The sequence below is a fragment of the Centruroides sculpturatus genome, unplaced genomic scaffold (assembly GCF_000671375.1).
Source record: "Centruroides sculpturatus isolate CEXI.00-Female unplaced genomic scaffold, Cexi_2.0 scaffold582, whole genome shotgun sequence".
NCBI classification, from domain to species: domain Eukaryota; kingdom Metazoa; phylum Arthropoda; class Arachnida; order Scorpiones; family Buthidae; genus Centruroides; species Centruroides sculpturatus.
In genome coordinates, this window is record NW_019384742.1 from 413,553 (window position 1) to 441,179 (window position 27,627).

At 28.7% G+C, this 27,627-nt stretch overlaps 1 protein-coding gene across 2 annotated transcripts in view; it reads right to left on the reverse strand.

The window, feature by feature from the left end:
* LOC111628403 (dual specificity mitogen-activated protein kinase kinase 1-like) overlaps window positions 1-25,372 on the reverse strand; it is a 39,355-nt gene extending 13,983 nt beyond the window's left edge. For both annotated transcript variants that reach the window (XM_023372177.1, XM_023372179.1), the window contains exons 1-8: window positions 25,187-25,372; window positions 15,871-16,096; window positions 13,703-13,849; window positions 13,546-13,623; window positions 5,246-5,297; window positions 5,001-5,125; window positions 4,728-4,923; window positions 4,575-4,651 (exon numbers count right to left, since the gene is read on the reverse strand). In XM_023372177.1, coding sequence (XP_023227945.1) covers window positions 4,575-4,651; window positions 4,728-4,923; window positions 5,001-5,125; window positions 5,246-5,297; window positions 13,546-13,623; window positions 13,703-13,849; window positions 15,871-16,096; window positions 25,187-25,284 — 999 coding nt within the window. In that variant the 5' untranslated portion in view covers window positions 25,285-25,372. The remainder of the gene's footprint in view (window positions 1-4,574; window positions 4,652-4,727; window positions 4,924-5,000; window positions 5,126-5,245; window positions 5,298-13,545; window positions 13,624-13,702; window positions 13,850-15,870; window positions 16,097-25,186) is intronic.
* Between the last annotated feature and the right edge of the window lie 2,255 nt (window positions 25,373-27,627).

Here is a 27,627-nt window from a genome sequence, read left to right on the forward strand (position 1 = left end):
CAACTGAATATCTGATTAATACGTAAAGTATTGTCACTGCTATCTGCTGTTGTTTTGCTAATTTTCATTTCTTTAATAAATTTACGATGCAAAAAACTTGTACGGGTTGATTATTGTCACCCTGTATTATTATTATTATTATTATTAAACTAGACCAGTGGTTCCCCAAAGTGGGTGCTACCACCTCTGGGGCAGTGAGTAAATCTAGAGGCAAAAAGAGCAAGGAAACAGCAGGGGTGTTGGTGGCAGAAAGGTGACCATAGGCAAGGGTTTGGGTCACTGACAAACTTTCCCTTTCCTCCATTAAAATGGGTAAGAAGCAATATTGCATTTAATGGTCTCCAGATGTGGAGAACAATGTACGATAAAGACAAAAAGTGTGAGGTTCATAGAAAAGTTTTTCTAAGAGTATAGAAAAGCTTTTCAACTCTTTTTCATACAAAAGAAAACAGGTTGGGGCATTGGATATAAGTTTATGGAACCAAGGGAATGGTGGCTTGTAAAAGTTTGGAATCACTGAACTAGACTCTTGTTAATCTGGCCATTCCTTGCACAGAGAGAGTTGTCATTGTCACATTAGCAAGAGAGCCATATTACTGAGTACATAGATATAATACATACCTAAAGGCTATGATGAGACCTTGGATGCAAAACAGCCCAGCTTCTTTTTGAAGCTGTGCTGTTTTTGTTATTGTGAAATTATGTATGGTAATTATAGGTTTAAAAACAGAACAGGAATGAAAAAACACAACTCTAGTTCCATGAATAAGGATACTTTATGATATTTAGTAGGTAATTATCCTAGAGTTTCATTGAACATATCATTTCATATAATTCAGAAGTTTGGCCACAAACTATTTAAGTGCAACAGTCTCCTGAAGTTGCCTGAAAAACATTTAACTCTAGTACACTATTATGGGAATGGTAAACCTTTTTGAATGTGTGTGCCATATAGCAAGCATAATTATCTTTAAAAATGCTTATGATTGTCAGAGTTTTATACTTCAGATAATGATACTTAAATGAAACAAATATGCTTTAATTAGAATAAATGTAAAAAATGATTAGGTGATAAACTGAAATTGTATGATCAGATACTTTCTCCTGACATGCCACACCGGGAACATGTGCCATAGGTTTGCAATCCTGTACTATATTATACAGTGATAATTCTTTTATCTCAATTCATTTTCTTTTTAATATTAGCTGTAATTTAGCTTATATTAGAAAGAAGAATATACAGGATGTGCCAAAAGTTATGAAAAAATTTAAAAGGTTAATAAATAATCAGACTGTTGAATCCAATTTAAACTTCCACATTTATTAAAAATATTTTTAATGGATCCATATAAATGCAAGGATACTGATAATGAAGATCTCCTGTGTATATCTATATATTTTAAATAAAATCTTAAATATAATTTTGAACTAAAATTAAATTTACTTTTAGAGAAATATTAAAATTTGTGTAACATTTATTCAAAATCAATTTTGTTATTATGTATTTAGTCTTTACATGCAACATGGTAGTGCTGAAGGTATCGTACTATACAAACTTGTTTACTGAGGCCACTCACTCAAAATGTAACACACTCAATTTGTTTGTAATCCTATACAAATAACTTGTGACTAAGTTTGCTACTTATCATTTTTATGGAAGTCAAAATTATCAATCACTTATTTATCTGATTAACACTTAACTAAAAATATTTTCCTTCAGAACAATTTTTTTAATTTTTATAAATAAGTTTTTGTTTATATATTTATATAACCTGAACTTGTAAATTTTTCTTGTAGAAACCAGTTTATTCCGTTCGATGATAATGATGATAAAAAATATGAAAGTTTAGTAATTCAAATGACAAATACAGTAGTCATTTAGGCTAATCATAAATCATCATAGTTTATGTTTCATAAAAATAAAAATAGCTATGTAAATAAGAAAGAAAATATATATCTAAATGCAGTTTGTATTTTACTATATTCTTTAATATTTTTGTAATGTAGGAGTGACAGGATAAGGCAATGTAAACACAGGAGTAATCTGCCAATGGAGAAGCCTTTCGGGAGAAATTATTACAGGAAACTGGTACCTGAATAGTATTTAGTAATGTAATAAAATCTGGAAAATGCCATCTGACCAGGCACAAACTCTTCTTTTTATCCATGCAGCCACTAGTAGGCATTTTCTATAAATGAATATACTGAAAAGTATATGTAGCATATATAATTAAAAAAAATATACAATACTATATTATTTATTTTTTCAGCTGTAAAAATATCATTTGAATGTTGAGTTACAAAGGCAATATTGCTATCCACTTCAAGGGATAGAAAATGTATTCGAAATTGTTACATTTATAATGTTGTTTATGATCTAAGTGACTAATAAAAATTAATACAGAATTTGTCTGCTTTGTAATTATCAAGCAGGTGTAGCTTTTCGAACATTGTTTGCTTTTTTCAGTAACTGATTTATTAAAAATTACATTTTAGCCACCACAAAGCTATTAAGATCACAAATGGCATCATAAATGCAAGAATGCCAAATATCTTCCCACACTTTAAAGTGGCCAGCGAATTGCCTTCATAACATGACCTTTGAACTTTCACCACATAAATGCTGTTGTCCTAATCATTTTAAGTTTATTTTTCATTACTATTACAGTTCTTGTTGAATAAATGAATAATTTGGAAAAAGTCTATGCTTTCTTAATACCATAAGCTTAATTAGAACAATAAGATAGACAATATAACATTTAATAACATTAATACATATGATGATAAGTGGTGATTGACAAATTAACCAGATTAGTGTTCTCTAACAGATAGAGAGTATTATTTGGCTTTTTACAAACTGTCCTCCTCCTCCATTCCTATTATCAGTGTCTTTATTCAAGGCCTACAGTCAAAATTCATCCCCTGAAAGTGTATTTGAACTAATTCTTTGTTTTAGTTTTAAAATATTTTGTATGTAATTAATTGTTTCAGAATATTGAAGGCGGTACATTGTGTTTTCGTACGGTTGGTCTGTTATTTAGCGTGTCCATTAATGAAAGTTTCACTATATTAGGATTTCTTGTTTACAGTTCTGACCTAACTTTGGAATTGTAGAAGTTCATACAGAGAAAAGATTTCCAGTAGAACTTCTCAGAGTAAGAATAGATGAACTCTTAACCTGTCTTATTTTATTTTATTCATAATTCCATCTTATAATTTAATGAAATAGAGCATTCTATTCTAAACATTACCATATTAATTTTTTTATGGAAAAATAATTCATCTATAAGTAAGGTATCTATCTAAATATTTAACTTACTTTCATTTTTTACTAATAGTAATTATGACCAGAAAATACCACATATCAAGTTCCAGTTATTGACGCAGTTTACCACTGTGGCATAATTTAGAACAAATGCTCACTCATAGTTTAGACATTTGTGCAGCCTACCACTGTTGGAAACTCTGGATCAAATCCAGACAAGTCAAAAAAAAAAGAAAAAACCTCCAAAAATATTTTAGAGGGTGGTCTGTCCAGATATGTTGAGCTCCCATCTCTCATACCTGGCTACCCCACTGTGGGTCTGGTCAAACTCATAATGGGCTTGTTAATTAAAAAGTTCCTTTTAGTGTTACACACTCACAAGGTGGAAAGAATTAAAAACAAAAAGAAGTGACAAGGGTTTGCTAAGATTTATCTTTTGCAGTGGATATCACCAAGCTGTGTTTCTAATAAACAAAAATGGGTCATTTTATAATCACACACTGTTTCAATAATGCAAGCTTTGACAAGAACTGCTATCGATTGAAGCAGAAAAAAAATGATGAATTTTCTAATGTCATTTAATATAGAAATATTTATTCAAATAATAGAATGATATTATTTTCTTTATGATAAGAAAAAGTAAGAACTTAAAATTAATATCTTAAATACAACAATTGACCATAGAAGTTGCATGCATAAAAATCTAGCCAAGGAGCTGTGTTTGCCTTCTGTAATTGGGATAAAGTATTAGCAGTTTCTGCTTTTTCTACTACACCAAATACAGTATGTGCAGCAGTAAAAGGTTTCTAAAAACATTTTTAAGTCAAGATCACCAGATTAGTTTATAATATATCAAGGCTAATTTTAATTTGGCTTAAAGACAGTGAAGCTATCAACTTATACAAACTTTGTATAAGTTTGTATAATATTAAATTTGTATTAAAACATATTTTAAGACATATAGGATCCAACTTTATGAAGTTGCAATTCCCCATAAGCTTCCCTATATTTAGGAAAATGGCCTTCAGTAGGTTACTGGTAACCACTACTTAGCCCAACTCTTGAATAAAAAATTATTGTTTAATTAAAATTATTATTATTATTAGATATAGCTAAGAAATTGTCCTGCTAACTCAGACAACCCTCATCCCTATTAGTCTGAGTTGCCAGGTTCAGTATTTCAAAATAATTCTTTAATACCAAGAATAAAAAATTCTTAAAAAACATATAATTTATAATTTTAATATTGTTTTATACCTTGAATTATATTTTAAAGAATATTAACAGCAATAATGTTAATATTTTTTACCTCATTAACAATATAATCCAATAATTCAAAAATTGACATGGGTCTGGGACCATCACCTAAAGACACTGTGAAACTACCTACAAAGAAATTGATTTTAACGAGAAATTTATAATTAGTATTTAATTAATTTTCCCATAATTTGCTTATACTTACTTGGTCTGTTTTTAGAACTGGGAGAAGGAGTTTCGCCATCTTGATCTGCAGTATATTTGGATCCAAAGATGGCAGCCAATTCTTTCGGATCGGGTGGAGGAATGGGATAACGACCGATTGCCATCTCCACCAAAGACAGACCTAAACTCCAAATATCCGACTGGACCGTATAGTGCGTGCCCTGCAGCCTTTCTGGCTACATTTGAGAAAATATATAAATATTAAAGTCGTTTTGTCGTCGGCAAATACAAAGCACACTAATTTCACGCTTACCGACATGTAAGATCTGGTTCCGACAAAAGAGTTTGCCATCGAATCTATTAACTGACCGCTAACGCCAAAATCACATATTTTGATCTCTCCTCTAGAATTAACAAGGATGTTTGACGGTTTCACATCTAAAATGAAACAAGAGAAAGATATTAATTAAAATATAAACTTTTTAAAAATAATAATCTTATAAATTAAAAAACAAATCAACCATTTTAATAAAAACATTAAATAGATAATAAGCTTACCTCTGTGCATTATTTGATGTTTCTCTCGAAGGTAATTCAAACCTTTTAATACCTTTAAAAATAAATTTGAAACAATTAAATATTTAATAAGTAAAAATTACTTATTAAAGTATTTATATGTAATCGTTTTTGACAAAAACATTATTCAAACATTTAGTGTGAAAATTGACTAATTTTCTGTTGCTATGGCAACTACTTTATTCGCCAATAACAGGAAATTAAATTGCCAACTTTGATAAGAACAACATTTGACTTGTTCAAAGCACTTTTTATGACAATATAAAAAAGGTTGAAATAAAAACAATAAATTTAAATGAATTTATTTTTAAGACATATTAAATTTTCTTAAATATGCAATAATATATTGCATATTTAAGAAATAAAACCATGTAAAATATTTAGAATTATTTTAATTTCAAGTAAAACTTTAAATAATATTCAATCGGAACTATAAAATTCTATGCAATTCCTGCTTAACTTAAGAGAGATTTTTAAAAATTATCACGTATCAATTAAGAAGTTCTTTCCTATATTACTAATTTTACAAATTAATAGTTAACTGGAACCAATGAATCGGGCTTATTACATTCTCAGCAAATTTAATTAACTCTTTATTGGGTTCATTATGCATTTTGGCCTGTCCTGGGCCTCTTAAATTGAATTTTACAAACAATAGTAGCAATCCCAAAAAACAGAGCCTCTGATAACAATCATTAAAAACATATGTATACAACAACTTATCTATATATTATATTTTGTAATTTAAACTAAGTTGTTGTACACCTACAAATTAATTATAGTATTAATGATTGTTATCAGAAGCTCTGTTTGGGATTGTTTGTAAAATATAATTGAAGAGGGCCAGAAAAGGCCACAATGCATATTGGACAAATAAAGAGTTAATTAAATTTGCTAAGAGTGTAATAAGTATGATTATTCATTGGTTTTACCTATCTATTATTTTGTAAAATTATCATATATATTTCATTCATCAACTTCAACATTATTAAGTTTATAATTTTATTTTCTACATCATATTTTAAGTTGGCTCACACTAGAGTTTCTCAAACAGGATCTCGGGAACCAATGAATCAGGCTGTTTTTTTAACCCAGAAAATCCCACAAATTTCTTAAAAGAAAATTTAACTTTTTCTTTTTTTGTGTTAAGATTGAGGAAATTTTGCAAATAGAAAGTATAATTAACTCAAACTGTCAAAATACATTTATATTTATTAATTTTAAGCCTGTTTATTGATTTTTTTAAATTTTTGCTTGTTGTGGCATGTTACATATTGTCAATAAGCAATATATAGCCTATTTGTGGCAGGTCTTTACTTGTCGGAACCTGTAATATCTCAAATAATTGCGCCAATGCTGTCTTAATTTTTAACCATGACCAGTAGCTTCAATAATTGCATTATGTCAGGTTGTGCAAATTGGACCAGGATACAAATGCGTACGAAGAATGAAAGTATGAAGTTTTTCTTCATAAACTTCATACTTGCATTTGTATGTAATGTAAGTATTAATGTTAATTAACTGAACATACACTCTCAACTAAGAAGCTATTATGATAATTATGTATATATATCTTCATATTCTAAAATATGTCCATTATGAATTTTAGAAGATGGTTTCAAATAAGCATTCTGGAAAGAACTTAACAGAAGATTTTGTTAAAACAAAGAATTTTGTGTAAAAGTTGCAGTAAAAACTGAAAATGGCCCAATTAGGACCAAAAGACTTTTAAGTGAAATATATATTTTGATTTCCATAAGAAGATATTATTTAAAAGTTTAAAATATTGCACATAAATACTGTAATGGCTTGCTTCCTTCACATTATATTAGCCTAAGAATTCTGTTTCTTCATATCTAAAATATTTTGTCTTTATGTTCCTTTCTGTCATCTCAATATTACAATCAGATCTTTCTTCCATTATTATAAATGAGTTGTTAATATATAAAAAACATTATACATAGAGTACCACATATACAAATGTAATTGTAAATGAATATTATATACTTCTTAATGCTGAATTTTATCTTAAGTTCTCTCTTTCTCTCTTAAGTTTCTCTAAGTATTTTAAATGTTTACTTGTTAATTTTTAACGTTACTTTTTAATGGAATTTTGTTACATTGGAGAAGGCTAATATTGACCTCCTGGCACACCTTTGTATTAATTTATATAAATAAATGTATAATGTTCAATAATATCAATATATAGATGCCAACTATAATTTAAATTCAATTGTAACTTTCATTTATAATCAGAAATCATCAATAATTATAACTAAACTCATTAACTATGTTAGACATAGTACACATATTTGTTTATATTAATTTTTTTTATACATTAATAAACAGGGTAATCAATCAAAAAATTCACTTGAGAAAATTTGATGACGCTAGCAGAGTTTAAAATGAGTGAACAGTAAATAATTGTTCAAAACTAGATGAATTACTTTTCACAATATATACAGCAAGATCAGCAATACTGTATATTGAGCCAAAAATATAATACTTTTATAAGATATGTACACTCATTGGAATAAAAATTAGAACACCAAGAAGTTATTGTATTGCTGAAAAACTTGGTATGCAGATAAGTCTCAAGCAGATATAAAAATGATTCAAATTATAGTGTGATGGTTCATTGCATAATTCCAGCAGAGGGAGTTCAAATGCGTCCCCTTGGCCTATAAAAAAAGCATGCAAAGGCATTGTCTGTAATTTACCTGTTGCAGAGGGATGCTGTATCACTGGATATGCCTTTATATTTCAATCAAAGACCATGTGAACAATAACAGAATTTGAGAGGGAGAATTATCAAGTTGAGAGAAGCCAGATGGTCATCTCACCAAATAGCCCACCACATAGGCTGTTCTGACAACACTGAGAAAGTGTTGAGACCAGTGCACAAGAGAGTGCTTGCATTGCATGCAGGGTGCTCAGGTTTGGCAGAGTGCTGGTCCTCTGATAAGTACACACACAGCCAACAATGTGCCTCAAAATGGTACAGACAAGCACAGAGGCCTGTCTGTACCATTTTGAGGCATCTGGATGAAAAACATTTGGTATTGCAGTGGCCATTATATGTGCTGCCACTGACAGACACTGACCATCACCTCTGGAGTGGTGTCTCTCCTAATGGAATTGGACCACAACAGAATGAAACCGGATCATCTACAGTGACAAATCCAAATTCAGTTAGGGCACTGACAACTGCCATGTTCATGTCTGGAGTCCCAGTGGTGAATGCCTCAATCCTGCCTATACTGAAGTGGCACATTGCCCCCACAGCTGATGTGATGGCACCCTGGGCCATCACATACAACATACGACTCTAGTAGTGATCCAAGAAACCATAACAACCCAGTGATAGTGACATCCTGCAGCCACATGTGTTGCCTCTTGTGGCAGGGCTCTTAACAGCCATTTTCAGAACAATGCTCAACCACATCTAGCAAGAGTGTCACAGGACTTCCTCCACCACATTGCTCCACTTTCCTGACCTGCCCAGTCCTGATTTGTCACTGACTGAACATGTCTGGAATCACCTGGGATGCCAAGTTGGACAGCCTAGAAGTTTGGCCAAACTAGAGAACTTTTTGCAGTAACTGTGAACTGAGATGCTGCAGAACACTATATGGCACCTGTATACCTCCATGCCCACTAGTATCACATCTTGTATTCATGCTATAGAGGTGGTCCAATAGAGTATTAGAACCTCATTTCATTTGTAGTTTTTCTTGCAATAAATGATCCTTTTAAGTTTGTAATTACTTACTTATATCACCATCACTCTCACACATGTACAATTTCATTTGATTCAGACAACTCCTTCTCAGTGTGCTAATTTTTATGGCAATGAGTGTAATTTAAACTTATTATGTTTTACATTTACAGAATAAAACTAAATGTTTTTGTCATCAAACTTTGAAAAATTTTAAATATGATGAATGAAGTATAAGACACTGTACCACTTTACGTATTTCTAAACATCAACAAAACTTAAATGCTATTGACTGCAATTTAAATGTTATGAAAGAAAATTTGGTATTTGTTTGTATTTTTAGAATATTTAAATCCATCAAAAATTACTTTAAAAATTCAAAATATTATGTTATTGGAAATGAATAAATACTCTGAAAATGACATTGAAACATTCAGAATATATTTATTGAGCATCAGATAAACAGAAATGATGTCTACAGTATCTACAAGACAGCTTAAAAGTCAACCATTATATATTTTTAAGCTTATTTTAAGGGTTTTAAAATGTCAACTGACTTTTGTACTATCCTGTAGATTTATTTATTTCACGTTAATTATTGCTATATATTTTCTACTTCTTAAATCTGATATTAAATTGCCTTCTAAATATTTAAAAATGCACTCAGAATAAATTTGTTGAAAGTTAAACTTAAAGGAATTTAAAAAGTGCAACTTACATTAACCAATTACCCAGTGTAAATAATGTGAGTTGCATTTTTTATATTCATCCCAGTGTGTTTTGCAGTTAATTAAAAGAATTTTTTAAAGTTTTATTTGAAAATAGTCTAAATTATTGATTATATAATTATAAAATTTTTAAACTTTCAATTGACTTTACATTTTGATAATTTATAGCATAAATTATGAAAGCACATAAAATGAGAAAGATAAAGATCTCAAACTAAAACAGAACAACCATAAATCACTTGTACAAGATTAATGAAAATGTTTTGTTAGTAGACAAATTAAATAATTTTATGCTTAATCATTGAGTTAGCAGGATACAAATATAGTTATACTTAATGTAAAGAAATTGCTTTTTGACTTATGTATAATTAAATTAATTAAAAATCTACTAATGTGAGGTAGATAATAAAAACTTATCACACCAACGATAATAAGCACAAGCACCCAGGTATCAATGGAGTACATTTAATAAAACAAGAAAGGGTGTACATTAAAATCGCTTACACTAGCAATTAAAATTTTAATGTACACCCTTTCTTGTTTTATTAAATGTACTCCATTGATACCTGGGTGCTTGTGCTTATTATCACTGGTGTGACAAGTCCTTATTATCTACCTCACATTAGTAGATTTTTAATTAATTTAATAGTTATACCTAATAACTCAAAATTCTTACAATGTTTGCAATATAAATTAATCATCAATCTAATCATTTCTGTTCTTATTAACAAAATTAAATAATACAAATGATAGTAAACTAACTAAAAAATCCAGAAATGAATTGCATAACTTTCCTGGCAACATTTAAAACTGAATATGGTACCATTTACTATGGTATTTTATTTTAAAAACTTTTCATATAATTAATTATTATAAAATGGCAAAAAGCTTAATTTCGAAGGTAGATTTGTTATGCTAATTATGAGTAAAATTGTCATTAAGTCCAACTCTACTTGAGATATGACATACAACCCGCTCTATCTCCAAACCCCCAAAACTGTTAACTACCAAAATTTAATAGCATCAATGTACAGTACCTAATACTGTATATAAATCTCTGCAAAATTTCAAAAATTTTCAACAGAAGGCACCCAAGTTATTAAGCTTCAAAGTAGGTGAACAAATCATGCTCCCCATACACACAGAAACGACCTCCAACTTATTTTGCATTTCTTGATATTTCAAGGTCCCGATCCCAAAAATGTAAAAATCTTATTGGGTGTCATTTTTGATCACTTGCCATACTTATCCTCTGTTATATATAACAGGACTGGGAAAGTAAAAATTATCTAGGCAAGTTTATAAAATAGTATAACCTAATTCTATTCAACTTACTTAAAATACCCAAACTCAAGCAGTAACGTGTAATATTAGCACTAGAATGAACATTTTTGACGTTATTACGTCTCCATCTTCAGATTCCTCATTCTATTCTATTAAATTTCCTGAACAATCAAAAACCTAGTTAATAACACAAATAATACATGAAAATAAAGGTTACTCTTGAAAATGTAAATCTAATCTGAATTATTGGCACAAGAGAAGAATCAAACAAATCTGCAGTATCCAATTTAGATTAAAATAATGATTTTCGTAATGTCAACTTTATTGTTTATCTTTTTTGTATCAAAAATAAATCCTACATCTTAAATAGTAAATATTACAAGAAAATGAATAGAAAACCAATTGTGAAATATATGAAAAGAAACTGTTGGTTTAAAACAATGAACAATAAGACTTTTTAAAAAAAATTAACTTTGTAGGTTACAATTATTAAAAATTGCATTTAACAGATTGTATTGTGTTTATATTTAAAAGTATAAATGCTTTTAAATATGAATACAATATATATTTGGAAAGTTATAAAGTAAAGTGTATGTAAACATTTACCAAATAACTAAAAATCATTTATAAATATTAATATGATATTAATATATTTACATTTATCTCAATAAATTTGCAAATATGTTAATTAAAAAAAATCTTGTTCTGAAAATTTATCACAAAAAGTTCAGCCCATTCCAAAATTATTGTAACTACATTAATTATTATCAGAAAACATTATAATGTACAGTACATCAGAACATTGGGAAACCATTGAAGTTTCACATTTGCCCATTACAATTTCTCAATGTATGCAGCTCATGTAACATGACATATTTCCAGCAGATACTACTCAAATTCTTCTTATGCTCACTACCGGCATATCTGTTGTTACTTCTCCCACGACAGCTGCAATTCTACAGCTCCTGTAGATTAAAAGTGATTCAGACTTTGTGAACTGTAGAACATAAAATGTCTTCTCTGTTGCAGAGTTGTTATTTTTTTTTACAGAACTTCCTAGAGGTAGTAGACAATAAGATGTTTGAATGCAAATAGGGGATAAAACTTGGACAGTGTTCTATTGATTGGTGTATGTCGCATACTTGTAAGATAATAATTAACTTGATTACAGTAATTTAAAATGGTAGCATTTGTTTGGAAGACCCTGAATACAAACTACTCTTTGGTAAATAACTATAGTAAAATTAAATTTTCAAGTACATAATAACTAACTGAATGAGTGCTTTAGCTTTCTACAAAGCATATGTTAACATCTCATACATCAGATAAACAAAAATAACAACTTTTTCACATAATGAGTAATAAAATATGAATCAGAAGAAAGATTAGGACAGTAACGCACTTCTCTACTTTCTACATTTTTCTTTAAAAAAAAAAATTCAGAGCAAGATTTTAAATATAAATGATTTCAATAATTACTTAATCTGTTTATTTAAAAATATCAATTTTAACATTATTTTCACTTGAAGAATATCAAAATAACTGTTAAAATACAAAATTATTAATTAATCAATTTATAAAAGAACTATAAAATCAAAACAATTTTCAGATATTTATTCAATTAAATTTATGTTAATTTTAAATAGAAATATTTTAACATAAATTCTGAAGTTTTAAGAACAATGTTAACTTAATTACATTAAAAAAGTGCTTACAAACAAATCACATTTACTTAGATTTAAGTTCTTAGCTATACAATAAAAACTTGCCGTAACATAAAATAGTTTATAATAAAGTTAATTATGTTAGTTACACTCAAGGATTCTTAATAAAAATTATAGTAAAAGCTTCTAAAATATGTAAGTATAATTTAATATGCTAAATATATATACCTTTACATAATTAACTTTTTTTAAAAAAAATTTAAAAACCCACGTGCTTTAACTTATAAGTTAATACTTTATATATTACCTTATAATTAAATAAGCAAAATAATTAAAAGTAAAATATTATTTAAGTGCTTTGCAAGCCATAAAAAAATTTTCTCACAAGTTCAAAGGCTATTTTTTATTTTTTTAACACAAGCATTTGCAGTTACTAAGTATTATCTGTTGCACTTCAAATATTTGTTGTGTGTGTCTAGAAATCAGATGACAAGATTATCAAGACTAGGTCTGTTTATGTCTACAAGTTACAGGGAAATACAACATTAAGAAATGATAGCTAATTTGTCATATCCTTAAACCTTGAATATAAAAATTTTTATTACAAACTTTTTCTGATTTAACTGCATAAAATTAAATCATTTAAAAAAATAATTAACAGGAAACAAATTTTTTATATCTATTTATATACTAATGAAACTGTCTCTTTCCTGGTTAAAATAACAAGTCTCATTGATATTTGCTCAGGTTTGTGTACACAACTGACGTATTGCTGACGGTGCAGCTTAGTAAGTCAAGAGACCGAGTTTAGCTATCGGGAGAGGTGACACTGATTATTTTGAATTTATTAGTTCTTATGTATTAAAGCTAAATAAAGATTAAACTTACGGCGATAGTGACTTGCCCGAGAATCTGTTCCGGTATTCTTCCGGCCTTTTTAAGGACTAAATCTAGAGAGCCACCGTCCTAAAAGGAATTGCAATAAATTAGATATAGCATATTTACTTTAATGAGGTTATAGATGTATACAATAAATGATCTCTACCATATATTCCATACAAATATTTATTTCTCCGTCACTGTAGAAAGCTCCGTAAAATCCGACAATGTGAGGGGAATTGCATTCGTGTAATACCTTCAATTCACGAATAATCTGGTTCCTGATCGCAGGCTTCACTTCCAAATGAATTAACTAAACAATATATGTTTTAGATTCAGTTATTATCAATAAAAACAGCTAACATTTTATACAAATACAACAAATAATAAAATTACTTCTCAAAAATGAGCAAAAAGTCTAATTAAAATCATCAATAAAGTTAAAATAAATAATATTTAAATTCTAAAGTGTACACAAACATTTTTTTATTTATTTACGTAACACTTATTTTCCAGTCTGGCAGTCTGTCTAACAATAAATACTTTTTTCTTGCTAATATTCTTAGAGTGGTCATTCACATTCTCAGGTCACGACCTTCTACTATAAAATTACTAGGCAATAGTAGACAATGGTGAATCGCCGTGACTTTCTCAGAAGTCTCCATCATTAAAATAATTCATCAATTTAATTACTATTACGCAATATACAGAGATAGTCATTAAATTCTATATTTGAGAGACAGGCTGTTTCGACTGCAAATGTAAAAACACTTTAGCATGAAAAATCTTATTATATTATGTAATAAAAAGGCAATATTTTTATTCGAGCCATCATCACTGAGGAAGGAAATCTAATTATTAGAAGTAAAAAAGTAAAAAAACATGAAAAAAACATTTCACTTTCATTTCATAACTGTTGTCTTAATGGATCTGACCTTGCCTTTCTCTTCTAATACTAGTTAATTAATCAATAATAAAAATATATAAATTTTTAATTCCTTCAAAAACAAAAGTAAAAATCATTTCAATTTAAAATTATTAAAAAATATTTTCAGCATTTTTTATATAAAAAAAACTTGAAATATTTTAGAAATTATTTGTATTCAGCATTCAACGTAATGAAGAATTAAGCTTTAAAAAACGCACTTAACTGAACTTATTAAAATTTGTTATAACATTAAATAATTTTATTTTAATTCTAAGAAACTATAAAACATTTTAGAAAAACACAATAAGGCTTTTCAAATTGTAAATTGGATCGGAAACAAATTTTGCTGCTTCGTAAAACTCCAACTTTTAGCTTAAAAGTATTACATTTTACAAATAAAAATTTTAACATTTTACATTTTACAAATAAAAAATTCATTTTAAGAAATAAATTAACTAAAATTATTATTAATTTTGTACCTAAACAAAGGTTATTCTTATTCCGTGCATTATTAACCTAAGATACAGTTAAAATACGACTCTGTAACCCAGTATCTGGCCAAGGAAAAATCAAGAATGATGATTGTATTGAATTCAGTGTATAAAAAAGGTTTAAAATAGATTATTTTAATAAATAATGCAATTAAAAAACACATTAAATTATTTGTTTACACTAGAGCAGTCTGGATAGCTTTCATATACTATTGATACATGCAGAGGTTCCATATCATACAATACAATTGAAGTTTAGTTTAAAATTAACTATGAATATTAATTAACTTTTTAAATAAAAATATATTAGTTTATTTGCAAATAACTGCTTAAAAACATTACAAACTTTCCTGTTACAATATTTTTTAATATTTAATTAGATACATATTGCTCTATTACTAAATAAATTATTATTATTTTTTTATTTTTAGAATAGGAAGAGATGAAAAATTTGTTATGAAATATGATTTGTTTTCCAAATGCAAGAACTCAAAGCCATTTTACTGCTAGTTTCACAAAAACGAAATCTAATTTAAACGTTCTCCAAAAATATCCAAAAGATATTGATTTCTCCTTTCTATTAATGAGAAAATCGTGTTTACATAATGAAATTAATTAAAACATTTGCTTAAAATGTAATATAAAATTATGAAATAATTAATATAGAATTTAGGAACTTTATCAAGTAAGTATATATTCATATATTCCATATACATAAATCCAAAAAAGTTTAATAAGTAAATATTTAATTATCTTATTCACATTAAATATTAAGTAATAAACCTGTATATAAATATTTGTTCTGTATATTTGATAAAAACACAATTTTGTTAACAAGTAAAACTTAATTAATTTGCATTAAAAAACTAATCCATAGTTGTTAAATTCTAACTTATATATATGAATTTTCATCACCTTTCTTGCCATAATGAGTCCACAAGGCTGGTGTAAGACTTTGGTGACGACGCCTCCATTTCCGGCACCCAATTCACCCAGATTTTTGAAATCGTCACTGTTCAATTCTCCGACTTTCTGCTTCTGTGTCAGAAATGCCTCTAAACGTTTGCGCTGTTGGTCATCTAATTCTAATCCTTCTATTGTTTTCTGAAGAGCTTCGATGCTCGTATCAAATGTCGATTTGCTGTAATTAGAGTTGTTTTAATTTTTAAGTAAATCTATATTAAATTAATGAGAGATTTTAAACTTGCATGTTAACCAACTTTATCTTTCATTAAAGTTACACTGAACAAGCATACAAATATAAAATTATGTTGATAATTTTTTAAACTTTAAATTTAAACCAAATCCAATAACTTTTGTAATCTGTGCCAATAATAAAAAATAACTTTGTGAACTGAAATCTAACATTAGGCGAATGACTGATACTTGATTACAGTTAATTTGCACAAGAAGCTAAGTAGACAAAATCCATTCAAATTAAATACCAACAAGAAAAAAATCTTATATGATCTTAAATCTTAAATTTCTTGAATCATTGCAATATTTGGACAAAAGATATATTACTATTCCACAATCTCTGTAACAGTCATTGCATAAGAGTGAAAACACTTTAAAATATTTATAAAGAGTTACGGCAGTTACTCCGCACAAAGTAAAACACCACTGACTGACTATATGAACAAAAATTAAAGTTGTTGATTTTCAGGAGTTGATTTCTCTGCCCCTCAAATGCCTAAAGTAATTCTAGATATCTCATTTGAAAGTTAATTGTTTTCTTAGGCAGTCTGCAAAAATTCAGATTTTTATTATAACAGGGTTGCTGAAATATAATCCATCAAAAAGTGTAAAAATCACCAAAAAAAGCTGTATTTCTTCTTTTTCTTTATCTAGCACTAGAGAGGCTCATAGAGAAAAATAACCAACGGGTCTAGAAAGCTCAAATTTTAAACTTAAGCTTATCTTGTTATCAGTAAGATTCTCACAAAATACTTCCAGGTTGATAGGTCAAAGTTTACATGGGTTTTCCATAGAGCTGTTTTACCTTTTTTTATGCTTATAAGAATAAAATTGCTTTGGAAAAAAATTACTTTTATTTAAAATGTTATCAATAGTAACAAAAACTCACAATTAAGCAAACAATTTTACTAACAGCATATTGAAAGCATTTGGTCAGCAGCTGATCAAAACATACATCATAGATGATGCTAATTTGAAGTTTCATGATACATCTATGTGCAATAGGCCAGTATTTTAATAGTAAACATCCTTCAATTAAAAATTAAAATGACACACTGCATACATGTGCAAGGTTTGACATGTCTTTGTTTACAATAAACAAATGTACAGGTAACCCCCGTATAACACGGGAGTTATGTTCCAAAAAATTGCCATGTTATGCGAATCCGTGTTATACAAAACAAAGAACTAGTGTGAAAAGGGGGGGTTAGGTTCCAAAAATTAAAAAACATGTTAAATCCTTATTTAAATCACATTTATTATTCATTCTTTTCATAGGTAAAATACTTATTTATTATTTAAGTAAATATTTTACCAGAGGATTATTCATCCTATATGATAATCTCAGCATGAGCATCATCAACTGGTAAGTTTTTGGGTGCATTCGTTAATAGAGATCGCTCTGCAATGGGAGTGCGCTGCTGTTCGTAGGCATTTAGGAACAACGGTGAAAGAAAGATGGTGGTGCCTGCACTATCAATAGTATCGTGTTGGAGGAATCTATAATTCTAAAATAAGCTTTTGGAGGCAAAAGAAGGGTCCCAATTGTAAAATTTAACCATTAAATGGATTATTGTTGAAAGAGCATTCAAAGTAGCCACGAAAACAATTAGAATGCTCGCGCTGAGTTACGCGGAAGTATAAAAGAATGCACCCTTTATTACATTTCATGTTGTACGAGGATTTTACCCAATTCCCAAACCGTGTTAGAGTGAATCCGTGCTATAGAAGTGCCATGTTATACGGGGGTTACCTGTACATATAACAAATAAAACCAGTGGCGTACCGTGGGTGTCAGCCGCCCGGGGCGGAGGAAAATTCCGGCGCCCCTTTAGGTATTTCAATTTATAAGACCAAAATTCAGTTTGTCACAGAACAAGCAATGAAAATTTGAGGTAGTGCAGCGACCTGTTCAAAATAGCTATATTGGATATTAGCGGTGGATATTAACACGAATGAATCGTACAAGCAAAAACAAAAAAAAAAAAAAAAATCGTCANCACCTGTATACCTCCATGCCCACTAGTATCACATCTTGTATTCATGCTATAGAGGTGGTCCAATAGAGTATTAGAACCTCATTTCATTTGTAGTTTTTCTTGCAATAAATGATCCTTTTAAGTTTGTAATTACTTACTTATATCACCATCACTCTCACACATGTACAATTTCATTCGATTCAGACAACTCCTTCTCAGTGTGCTAATTTTTATGGCAATGAGTGTAATTTAAACTTATTATGTTTTACATTTACAGAATAAAACTAAATGTTTTTGTCATCAAACTTTGAAAAATTTTAAATATGATGAATGAAGTATAAGACACTGTACCACTTTACGTATTTCTAAACATCAACAAAACTTAAATGCTATTGACTGCAATTTAAATGTTATGAAAGAAAATTTGGTATTTGTTTGTATTTTTAGAATATTTAAATCCATCAAAAATTACTTTAAAAATTCAAAATATTATGTTATTGGAAATGAATAAATACTCTGAAAATGACATTGAAACATTCAGAATATATTTATTGAGCATCAGATAAACAGAAATGATGTCTACAGTATCTACAAGACAGCTTAAAAGTCAACCATTATATATTTTTAAGCTTATTTTAAGGGTTTTAAAATGTCAACTGACTTTTGTACTATCCTGTAGATTTATTTATTTCACGTTAATTATTGCTATATATTTTCTACTTCTTAAATCTGATATTAAATTGCCTTCTAAATATTTAAAAATGCACTCAGAATAAATTTGTTGAAAGTTAAACTTAAAGGAATTTAAAAAGTGCAACTTACATTAACCAATTACCCAGTGTAAATAATGTGAGTTGCATTTTTTATATTCATCCCAGTGTGTTTTGCAGTTAATTAAAAGAATTTTTTAAAGTTTTATTTTAAAAAAAAGTTGTAAATGCTAATAACGAGTAAAATATTCATTTGAATTCGACCCCTCTCGCTACATTTTAATAATGTATACATTTCTCTAAAATTTTACTTGTTGAAATTTAACCATATTTAGTATAATTTTAATATTTTATTCTGACTGTGGTGCCTAGAGTTTATTCTGGCTTCCAAAAGTTGATTTTTAGCCTGTGGCTCTTCTGAAATGTTCTCCTGTGATCTAGATGACATTCAAATTTTTTTTCTTAGGAGTTTTTCTTTTGTAAAGATAAGCTTGGCACTTTAAAGCAAAATATAGAAAACAATAGTGTTCTTGTGGGTTTTATACCACTTCAAAGTGCCAAGCTTATCTTTACCAAAGAAAAACTCCTAAGTAAAAAACTTTTGAATGTCATCACTTTCCCCTATCATTAACTTACAAAAGTTTTTGAAATATTTTTCTTAATATTTGCTTTTCATAAGGAATAATTATGTAAAATAACCGATTTGTTAACATGTTTTAAAAATTAAAATACATACAGTACATATGCATTCTACAACTATCAAAATAATCTATTTTCAAGAACAATAAATTAAAAATGTTTATTAATTACTGATATTAATTTAAATTTAATGCTCTTTAATACTTGTATAAAGACTTTCAATATATTAAATGTATAATTGTGAAGCATGCATCTTGACCTATACACAATAAATATTTACCTAATAAATAATATGGTCATGAATTAATATTTATTATCTTGTCTACTATCAAGTAACAAATACCTTTGACTTATTTGCTATCTAAGCAAATATTAATTACAAAATAAAACCAAACAACATTTCAAACAGTTGTCAATTAAATGACATGCTAAAACATTAAGATAAGTAAGTATTCATTACTACTTAACAGTCTTTAAATGATTGCCTAACAGCTATTTAAAAAGTTTTTTTTTGCTATTTCAACTTAAATACTTTTTAAAATAAAAGTAAATTAAAACCTGACTGTATTATTTTATATTTTTAAAATATAGACTATCATTAGAACATTTAATTAAATAAATTCCATATTAAAGCAACACATTATATACATTAGGTGAATCACCAAAACATACTATTTTAAAAATAAATGACTTATCTTAACACTTCTAAGTATTGTTTACTTAATTACAAAACATAAATGATCATTACGTGGAAAAGATTATTAAACCAAATATTCTTTGATTTAAGTACAGAGATATGTAGTTATTCAGAATGTATGGTTTAAGTTAAATATTTAGAGCCTGAAGAAAAATAACAGATTTAATTTTTTCTCTTATAAGATTTTATGAAGTTAAGTTTAATAATAAAAGTATTAAATATACTGTAATTAAAATAATATATTTATTGTAATTTTATGCTGATTTTAGATGAGATAAATTAAATATGGGAGTAATAGAGGGTGTCCAAGAAGTTACTGTACAGAGGAAAAGATTTAAGTTTTTATGTATGATATTGCAATTTCTCCTACGCAAATGTCAGAAATGTCTCCCGGAAGCATAAAAATCCAAGGGAATGAGGTCTGGACACCTAACAAGTCAGATTCCACAGGAGATTATGCAATCGGCAAAGAACTCTTCCAAAAAGTGTAACATCTGTGAGCAAGCAATAATGCCATCTACAACAAAATGGAAACACAAAACATACAATTTACAGATTTTGTACACAATGCTATGCATATAACTTTAATGACATTATAAATTTACTATTCTCTCATATAACTTATATATATTTTCTCATGCAAATCGCAGACTAAAATATGCACATAAACATAAAAGTTAATCAATACAAAAGGAAAAAAAACCCATGATTTTAATAATCTTAACATAGTACACATTTGTTACAGAATGTAAACCTGGATTAAATTATCTTATCTAAATAGCATACATGCTGCACGTATTAGAAAGGAAATCTTAGTATGTCTTAAACAATTATCAACATCCTATCATTAATTTTACTCTCTTTTCTTTATAATATATGAAGCAAAAACGTATCTAATATATATATTTTGTGTTTAATGAATCAAGAAATTATTACTTGGAAAACTGAAATTACTCTTTCTGGTTATGTGCGATAGCATAAATAATTGTGATGTTATGGAATGTCTAGAAATTTGGAGTCAAAACTATACCTTTTCTATATATTTCACGCATGAATGAATAAGTTGTTTTTTTTTTTTTCAGAAGAATTAAATTGTTTCTTCCTCAGTTTAAATTAATCTTCTCTCTTGTTTATTCTGATCTTTCTTTTTAGTCTCTTCTTGATTTACCTTTATCTTTGCATTTTGTATCACATCAGTAAAATTTAAGATCTCACTCCACTCTTCTTTACCTGTTAACAAAGAGTATTCTGTGTGCAAGTCCCATAATGTGAATAAGTTCAGGTCCTTTCAAAGCACACCTTCACATCAAGCTAATTAACAAACTCAGTTTCATTCAAATCATACAAGAAATTTTATATACATTTTGTTTGAAGATAGAATATCAAACTTAATGCCAGCATTCCAAAACAATCTTTTTCTTGTTTAATTCCTCAAACATTCTGATTTTTCCAAATAGTCCAAAAAACATTGTTTCCATCATTATAAAAAACAACAGCATAATATATTTAAAATTTACTAAGTTGTTTGTTGCTTTGTTGTTTCATAAGAACAGAAAACATTGAATTTCTCATCACTTTTTAAACATATTGATGCTAATGCTCCACATAATAAAAAGTCTATGAATGTTGTTCCACAGCCTCAGAAATATTGAGACTAACTGCTTTAAATCCTAATTAGAATTTATTTCAAGAACTATTTGGGATATTTAAATATAATCTTTTAAAATTCTTAGAAATCATATGAATGAAAAAATATCCAAATTTAATAATATAGTTAAATACTTTGTAATTTCTAGAAGGAATTATTATTAAATTAATTATATTGCTAAAACCATTACTTTACATAAATGTACTGTACAATATATCTTTCCAACATGCCTTAAAATTAGTTTTTTAAATAAATGTTTTGCACTTTTAAGCCAGATTTAATAGTCTCAAATACTGTAATATCAGAGGAGTTGGCTGATACTGAGACTCAACTTCAAAAAATATATAATTAAAGATATAAAAATTATAAAAACAATTTTTTATACTCACGAAAATGAAGTAAATATGTCTATATCAAAATCAACACAACAAACACCTAAAATACCAACAAGAATATTAAACTGTTGAACACGTGTCTAATATTCTCGCTGGTATTTTAGGTGTTTGTTGTGTTTATTTTTATGTCTGTATCTACTTTATAATTTCCAGTAGTGAAGTTTTTTAGTATAATTCAATCTCATTTTAATTTTATGTACAAAAATAAAACTATAAATTGTGTAAAAACTTCCTTTTATTACTAAAACTTCTATGAAGAAATTTTATAGAAAATAATTAAAATTAAAGTCAATGTAACTTACTATAAGTAATTTGAATATTTTAAGGGTTACACATTATTATTTGCTTCAATTACGTCAACATAGGAAATAATTTCAGAATAAAAGTTTATTATTCATTGTTATGAGATATTCTAGTTTAACTCGATTCATGAGGTAACATACATCCACCCTGCAAACAAAACCAAGGACAGTCACACATATAACATATTGTGAAACAAAGCATTGTTTCCTCTCAATACAAGCAAAAATGTCACATTTTCCATTTGTTCATTCACTTGTGTCCACATTTTATTCAAGTTTTACCATTCTCTGAATAAATCTAACATTTATGTTTAATATTATAAAAGATTTAATAATTAAGATTATGAAGAAAATAATCTGAATGTTTTACAGCAGACTACAGGTTGACATCAAGAATAATTCCAGATTCAAAACTTTAATTTATTTTCCATTTTTTTACCTAGACAATGACAACTAACATTATACTATTATCTTATATTCATTGTAAATACAAATATAATTTAAAGTACATAAAAATATTTCATAAGTAATTTTGGGTAGCTAAATTAACATAGATGTTATTGCAGCTGAATAGCAACATCCAGTAAAGATGTCAGTCTGCTACACTAAGGGACCAGTGTTAAAAATCTCAGTTGGTCTTCATAAATTTCAGTAGTTTGACCTAGATATGTCAGGGGTCCCCTCCCTCACCACCTGGCCATTTAATTGTAGGATTGGCCAAATCCATACTGGACACAAAAAGATGCTGTCTTGCTGTCTCAAAGACAAAGAATTAACAAAATTTGACACTTAAGAATTAATTAGGTCATTAACATATGAACATTCTAGATATTAAAAATATACCTTTATACATGTGGACATTTATATTCATATTTATATAAACAGATATGTTCTCCTATGCCCAAAAGATCAAGTATATATAAAAAATTCCATCAGAAAAATTAGAAATTTACCTCATAAAATGAATAAAATAATTAATTATCAATACTACAAGTTTGTTCTTATGCTTTTATTTCATATTTACATTTATATAATCATTTTCCTTTAAATCACAGACTTGCATTAAGTTTAATTAAAGAACTCGGCAATTTCACTTTATGATCAATTGATTTTATTTATTTTAAAAGTTATTTTGCTATTTAATAGAAGAATTAACTTGTAATTAATATAGAACTTTTATAAAGATGAAACTGCTTGTTTATTATATGAATATTTGAAGTCCCACAAATGACTTGTCTTCACTAATACTTGAACATTAATGCATTCTAATATTCTAGAACATAAAAAATTGCTGATTATATATATAAAGAGGAGAAAAAGAAGAAAGACTAAATCACTATCACATAAAAATACTTTTAATCTAAACTTTAGAAAACAACATAAGAAAGAATTAATTACATCATTATCAAAGAAGAAATCTTGTCATGCAATTTGCTACAGTATTATAAAAACTAGAGCCTTCTAATTAGCAAACTGTATTATTCAAAATCAGATGAGAAATAATAAATGTTGGCTGTTAATTAAAAGTTACAAACAAGTACAGAATGTAAACTAAGAGCAATTTATACACTAAAACAAAGCCGATTAAACGTAAAAATTTTAATTTTTATCTACATAAAATATATAACTGCAAGAAAAAAATTAAAAACATTATTTAAAGCAGCAAAATGATTTCAAAAAATTTGCCAAGGTGTGTTATTAGAAAAAAATAACTTTTATAATAAATATTTTTCTTTGGAGATAAAAATATTTAAGTTAAAGATATCTTAAAATCTTTAAAGTAATTGATCTACTTTAAAAATATTAAATTTATGACATGATAGAGAGAAATGAGTAAACTTCCTTTTAAAAGAGGAAATCATTCTGGAACATTAAAAAACAAAAGTGCAATTCAAAATTTCTTTTAAAGCTTTCCATCCTGCAAATAATAAGCTTTCTTTGCGTCTGTCACAAGTTTAGCCGAGCTCATAACGAGACGGTTAAGCAACGAAAAATGGGATCCGACGCATTCGGATCGGACCGCTCGCGAAAATTTAAAAGAATTGACCCTAATTCGGAAACGGGTTGCAGACAAAATGCGACAGACCAACAGCTTTGGCCACCATAATTTACAATTAGGCAAGAATTAGAAGAAAAATATAGATTAATAAATGTTATATTGTAGACAATATTTCACAGAAAACAAATACAGTGCCATTCATTCTAATATTGTTTTCTAATTTGATCAGATCATTATACATTTACTTACTTTTTCTTTCAAAAAATGTATTTTGCTTTCTAAATTTTATATTGGAAAGTACATATATATTTATATATTTTCTAAATATAAAATTTAGGTTTAAACTTAAACTTTTAAGCATTAAAAAGAGGCATATTTAGAATTAATTTTACATTAATTATTATATAAAAATGATACAAAATACAGGATATAAAAGCAAAAATCTGAGCTTATAAAGTGCTTTAATGTTTTTGAAATTGACAAATTTTTCAAATTTTCTTGTCAATTTCACTTGTGATACAAATCTACTTGGATTTTATGAGCACGTGAATACCTTATTCATTTATATTATTGCAATTATCACTATTTTTAATCATAAAGGAGCAATTAAAATTTGTCTTGAACCAATTGATAAGAAATTCTAATCATTGTTTAAATTCACTTACTCATTATTTGCATCTCCAGCACCCGTTTGATCGATTGGCTCGATGGATCCTGGCGGTAATTTCAGATTTAACTTGTTTTTACCTGGATTCTTACTCATTTTATCCTTTATAAAATGAAAAGAAACTCTACACACATCCAAGCCTTGTTGTCAAGTGAATCAACACCGCAATCTTACAGCAACATTAGTTCCCTTTCTTGTCGTTTAGCGTCGCTTCCAGATGTTAAAAATCTGTTTTTAGTATATAAAATAAATAAAAAAAATCTAAAAAGAAATTTGAATTAACATTTAACAATTTATTAACTGTAATATTCAGTCACCTTTATATTTTAGCGTTGTTAATTAAAACATGTATAAATGTAATAGAAAGATTGATGTCTATTACTAGATAAGAGTCATTCAAATATAATGTCACCTCATCTGGCCGTATGGCCGAGCGGTCAAGGTGGCAGCCTACCGCTCTGGGATACCCGGGTTCGAATCCGAACGGATCGAAAAATCCCTAAGAATTTTTCAGGGGTGGTCCGTTCGGATATGTCGGGCCCCGCTCCTCACCATCGGCAGCCCCATTGTGGGCCTGGCCGAACCCATAATGGCTTGCAAAAAGAGGCCCTCTTTGTTCCCACAGGGCAGAAAAAGTTAAAAAAAAATTTCACCTCATTATATTTGAATGACTTCCATCACTTAAGTCCTTTTTGACCATCTCCTCTTTCATATTTTGTCAACAATATTTAGACACCCTCCATGTTGAAACGGCCGGATAGCCTGACGGTTAGGATAGCGTTAAACCCCTCTGGGACCCGGAATAATTCCCTGGGTTTTGTTTTTTTTTAATCTGTCTAGATTAAATATAATCTGGACAGATAAAAAAATAAAACCGAGGGAATTATTCGGAAAGTGATCCTTTGGGCCTGACCTCACCACCCCATTATGTGTCTGGCAGAACCCGTAATGGGCTTGCTAAAAATTTCCTCTTAGTGCCCACAGGGCGAAAACAGTTTTAAAAAATCAAACATTTTAAGAAATTAAATTAGGAAATAAGAATACAATGTTTATAAAAAGAAAAACGATAGATTAAAAACTGAATGTGACAAATTGAAACTACATACAACAATGGTGTCAATATTATTTTGGTGTAATATTCAAATCCATTGTGAAGTACAGTATATAGTTGATGATCGTTAGCCGACGAAGGCGAATATACCGAATAGAGAACCACGCACAGCAGATGGTGGAACAAAGGTTGGTGCGTCTATGGACTCTGTAAGTTCTTCTCTTCAACTTGAGTGTTCTGTTGAGCTGGATGTGTTCGATGACCAGTCTGTCCACATTTAGACCCTTGTAGTCGGCATTGCCAAAAGCAATGCCGACTACAAGGGTCTAGATTTTACGCAGAAACTTGGCACTCTTTTTGGGCCACCTTTCTTGAGCGCATCCCCATTGCTTGGCCAGAAAATTGTTTTAAAGAAGATTCAAAGCAAATGGCAAAATAGTGTTAATGAATATTGAATATATATATATATAAAACTGAAGAAAAACAAATTGCTGGCATTTGATAGTGTTAGTTCTGTTAAAGTTAAATTTAATAGAAATAATATTTTAATACTCTCCATTAGCTAATGCTTTAAAATAGATAACAATTAGCAGGTAAAGGCGGCCATACACGTTAAGTTAATCCTCAAAGGATTAACCATGCATGGTTGCGGCCGGATGGCCGAGCGGTCAAGGTGACAACCTACCGCCCTGGGGGACCCGAGCTCGAAACCGAACGGGTCGAAAATCCCCAGGAATTTTTCGGGGGTGGTCCGTTCAAATATGTCGGGCCCCGTCCCCCACCATCCGGCAGCCCCATTGTGGGCCTGGCCGAACCCATAATGGGCTTGCAAAACGAGGCCCTCTTAGTGCCCACAGGGCGGAAAGAGTTAAAAAAAACCATGCATGCCTGACCTTGAGTAATTCCTGATAGTGTGTGGGGAAAAACAGTTTTGGCGAACTGTACCGACCATCGGAGTAGAATCGAAAAACTATTTGATTTTTCTACACAGTGTCAGACTACGCAGGCCGACCTTAACGTGTGTGCCGTCGTGTCGTTCAGTTGTGAGACCACTGAGTAGTTAGAACAATGTCTCGTGAATGTTTGGAAGAATTATTTTCTATAACCTTATTAACTTTTATTATTTATAACGTAAAAAATCAATTTTTCAGGTTATAAATTATTTTCAGATCAAAAATTTCTCGAGTAAATTAAAATTATAAATAATTTTAATATTTAGAAAACTTCTCAATTTCTTCCGTTTTCATAAAACATCTCGATAGGGGAGGGTGGGGATGAAAGGGACAAAATACATATTTTTATTTTTCACTGAAAAAGTTCACTTCTAATCAGTTTTATTTTTAGTGCAAAAGATTCATTAGACCTTTACTTTATTCTGACCATATTGT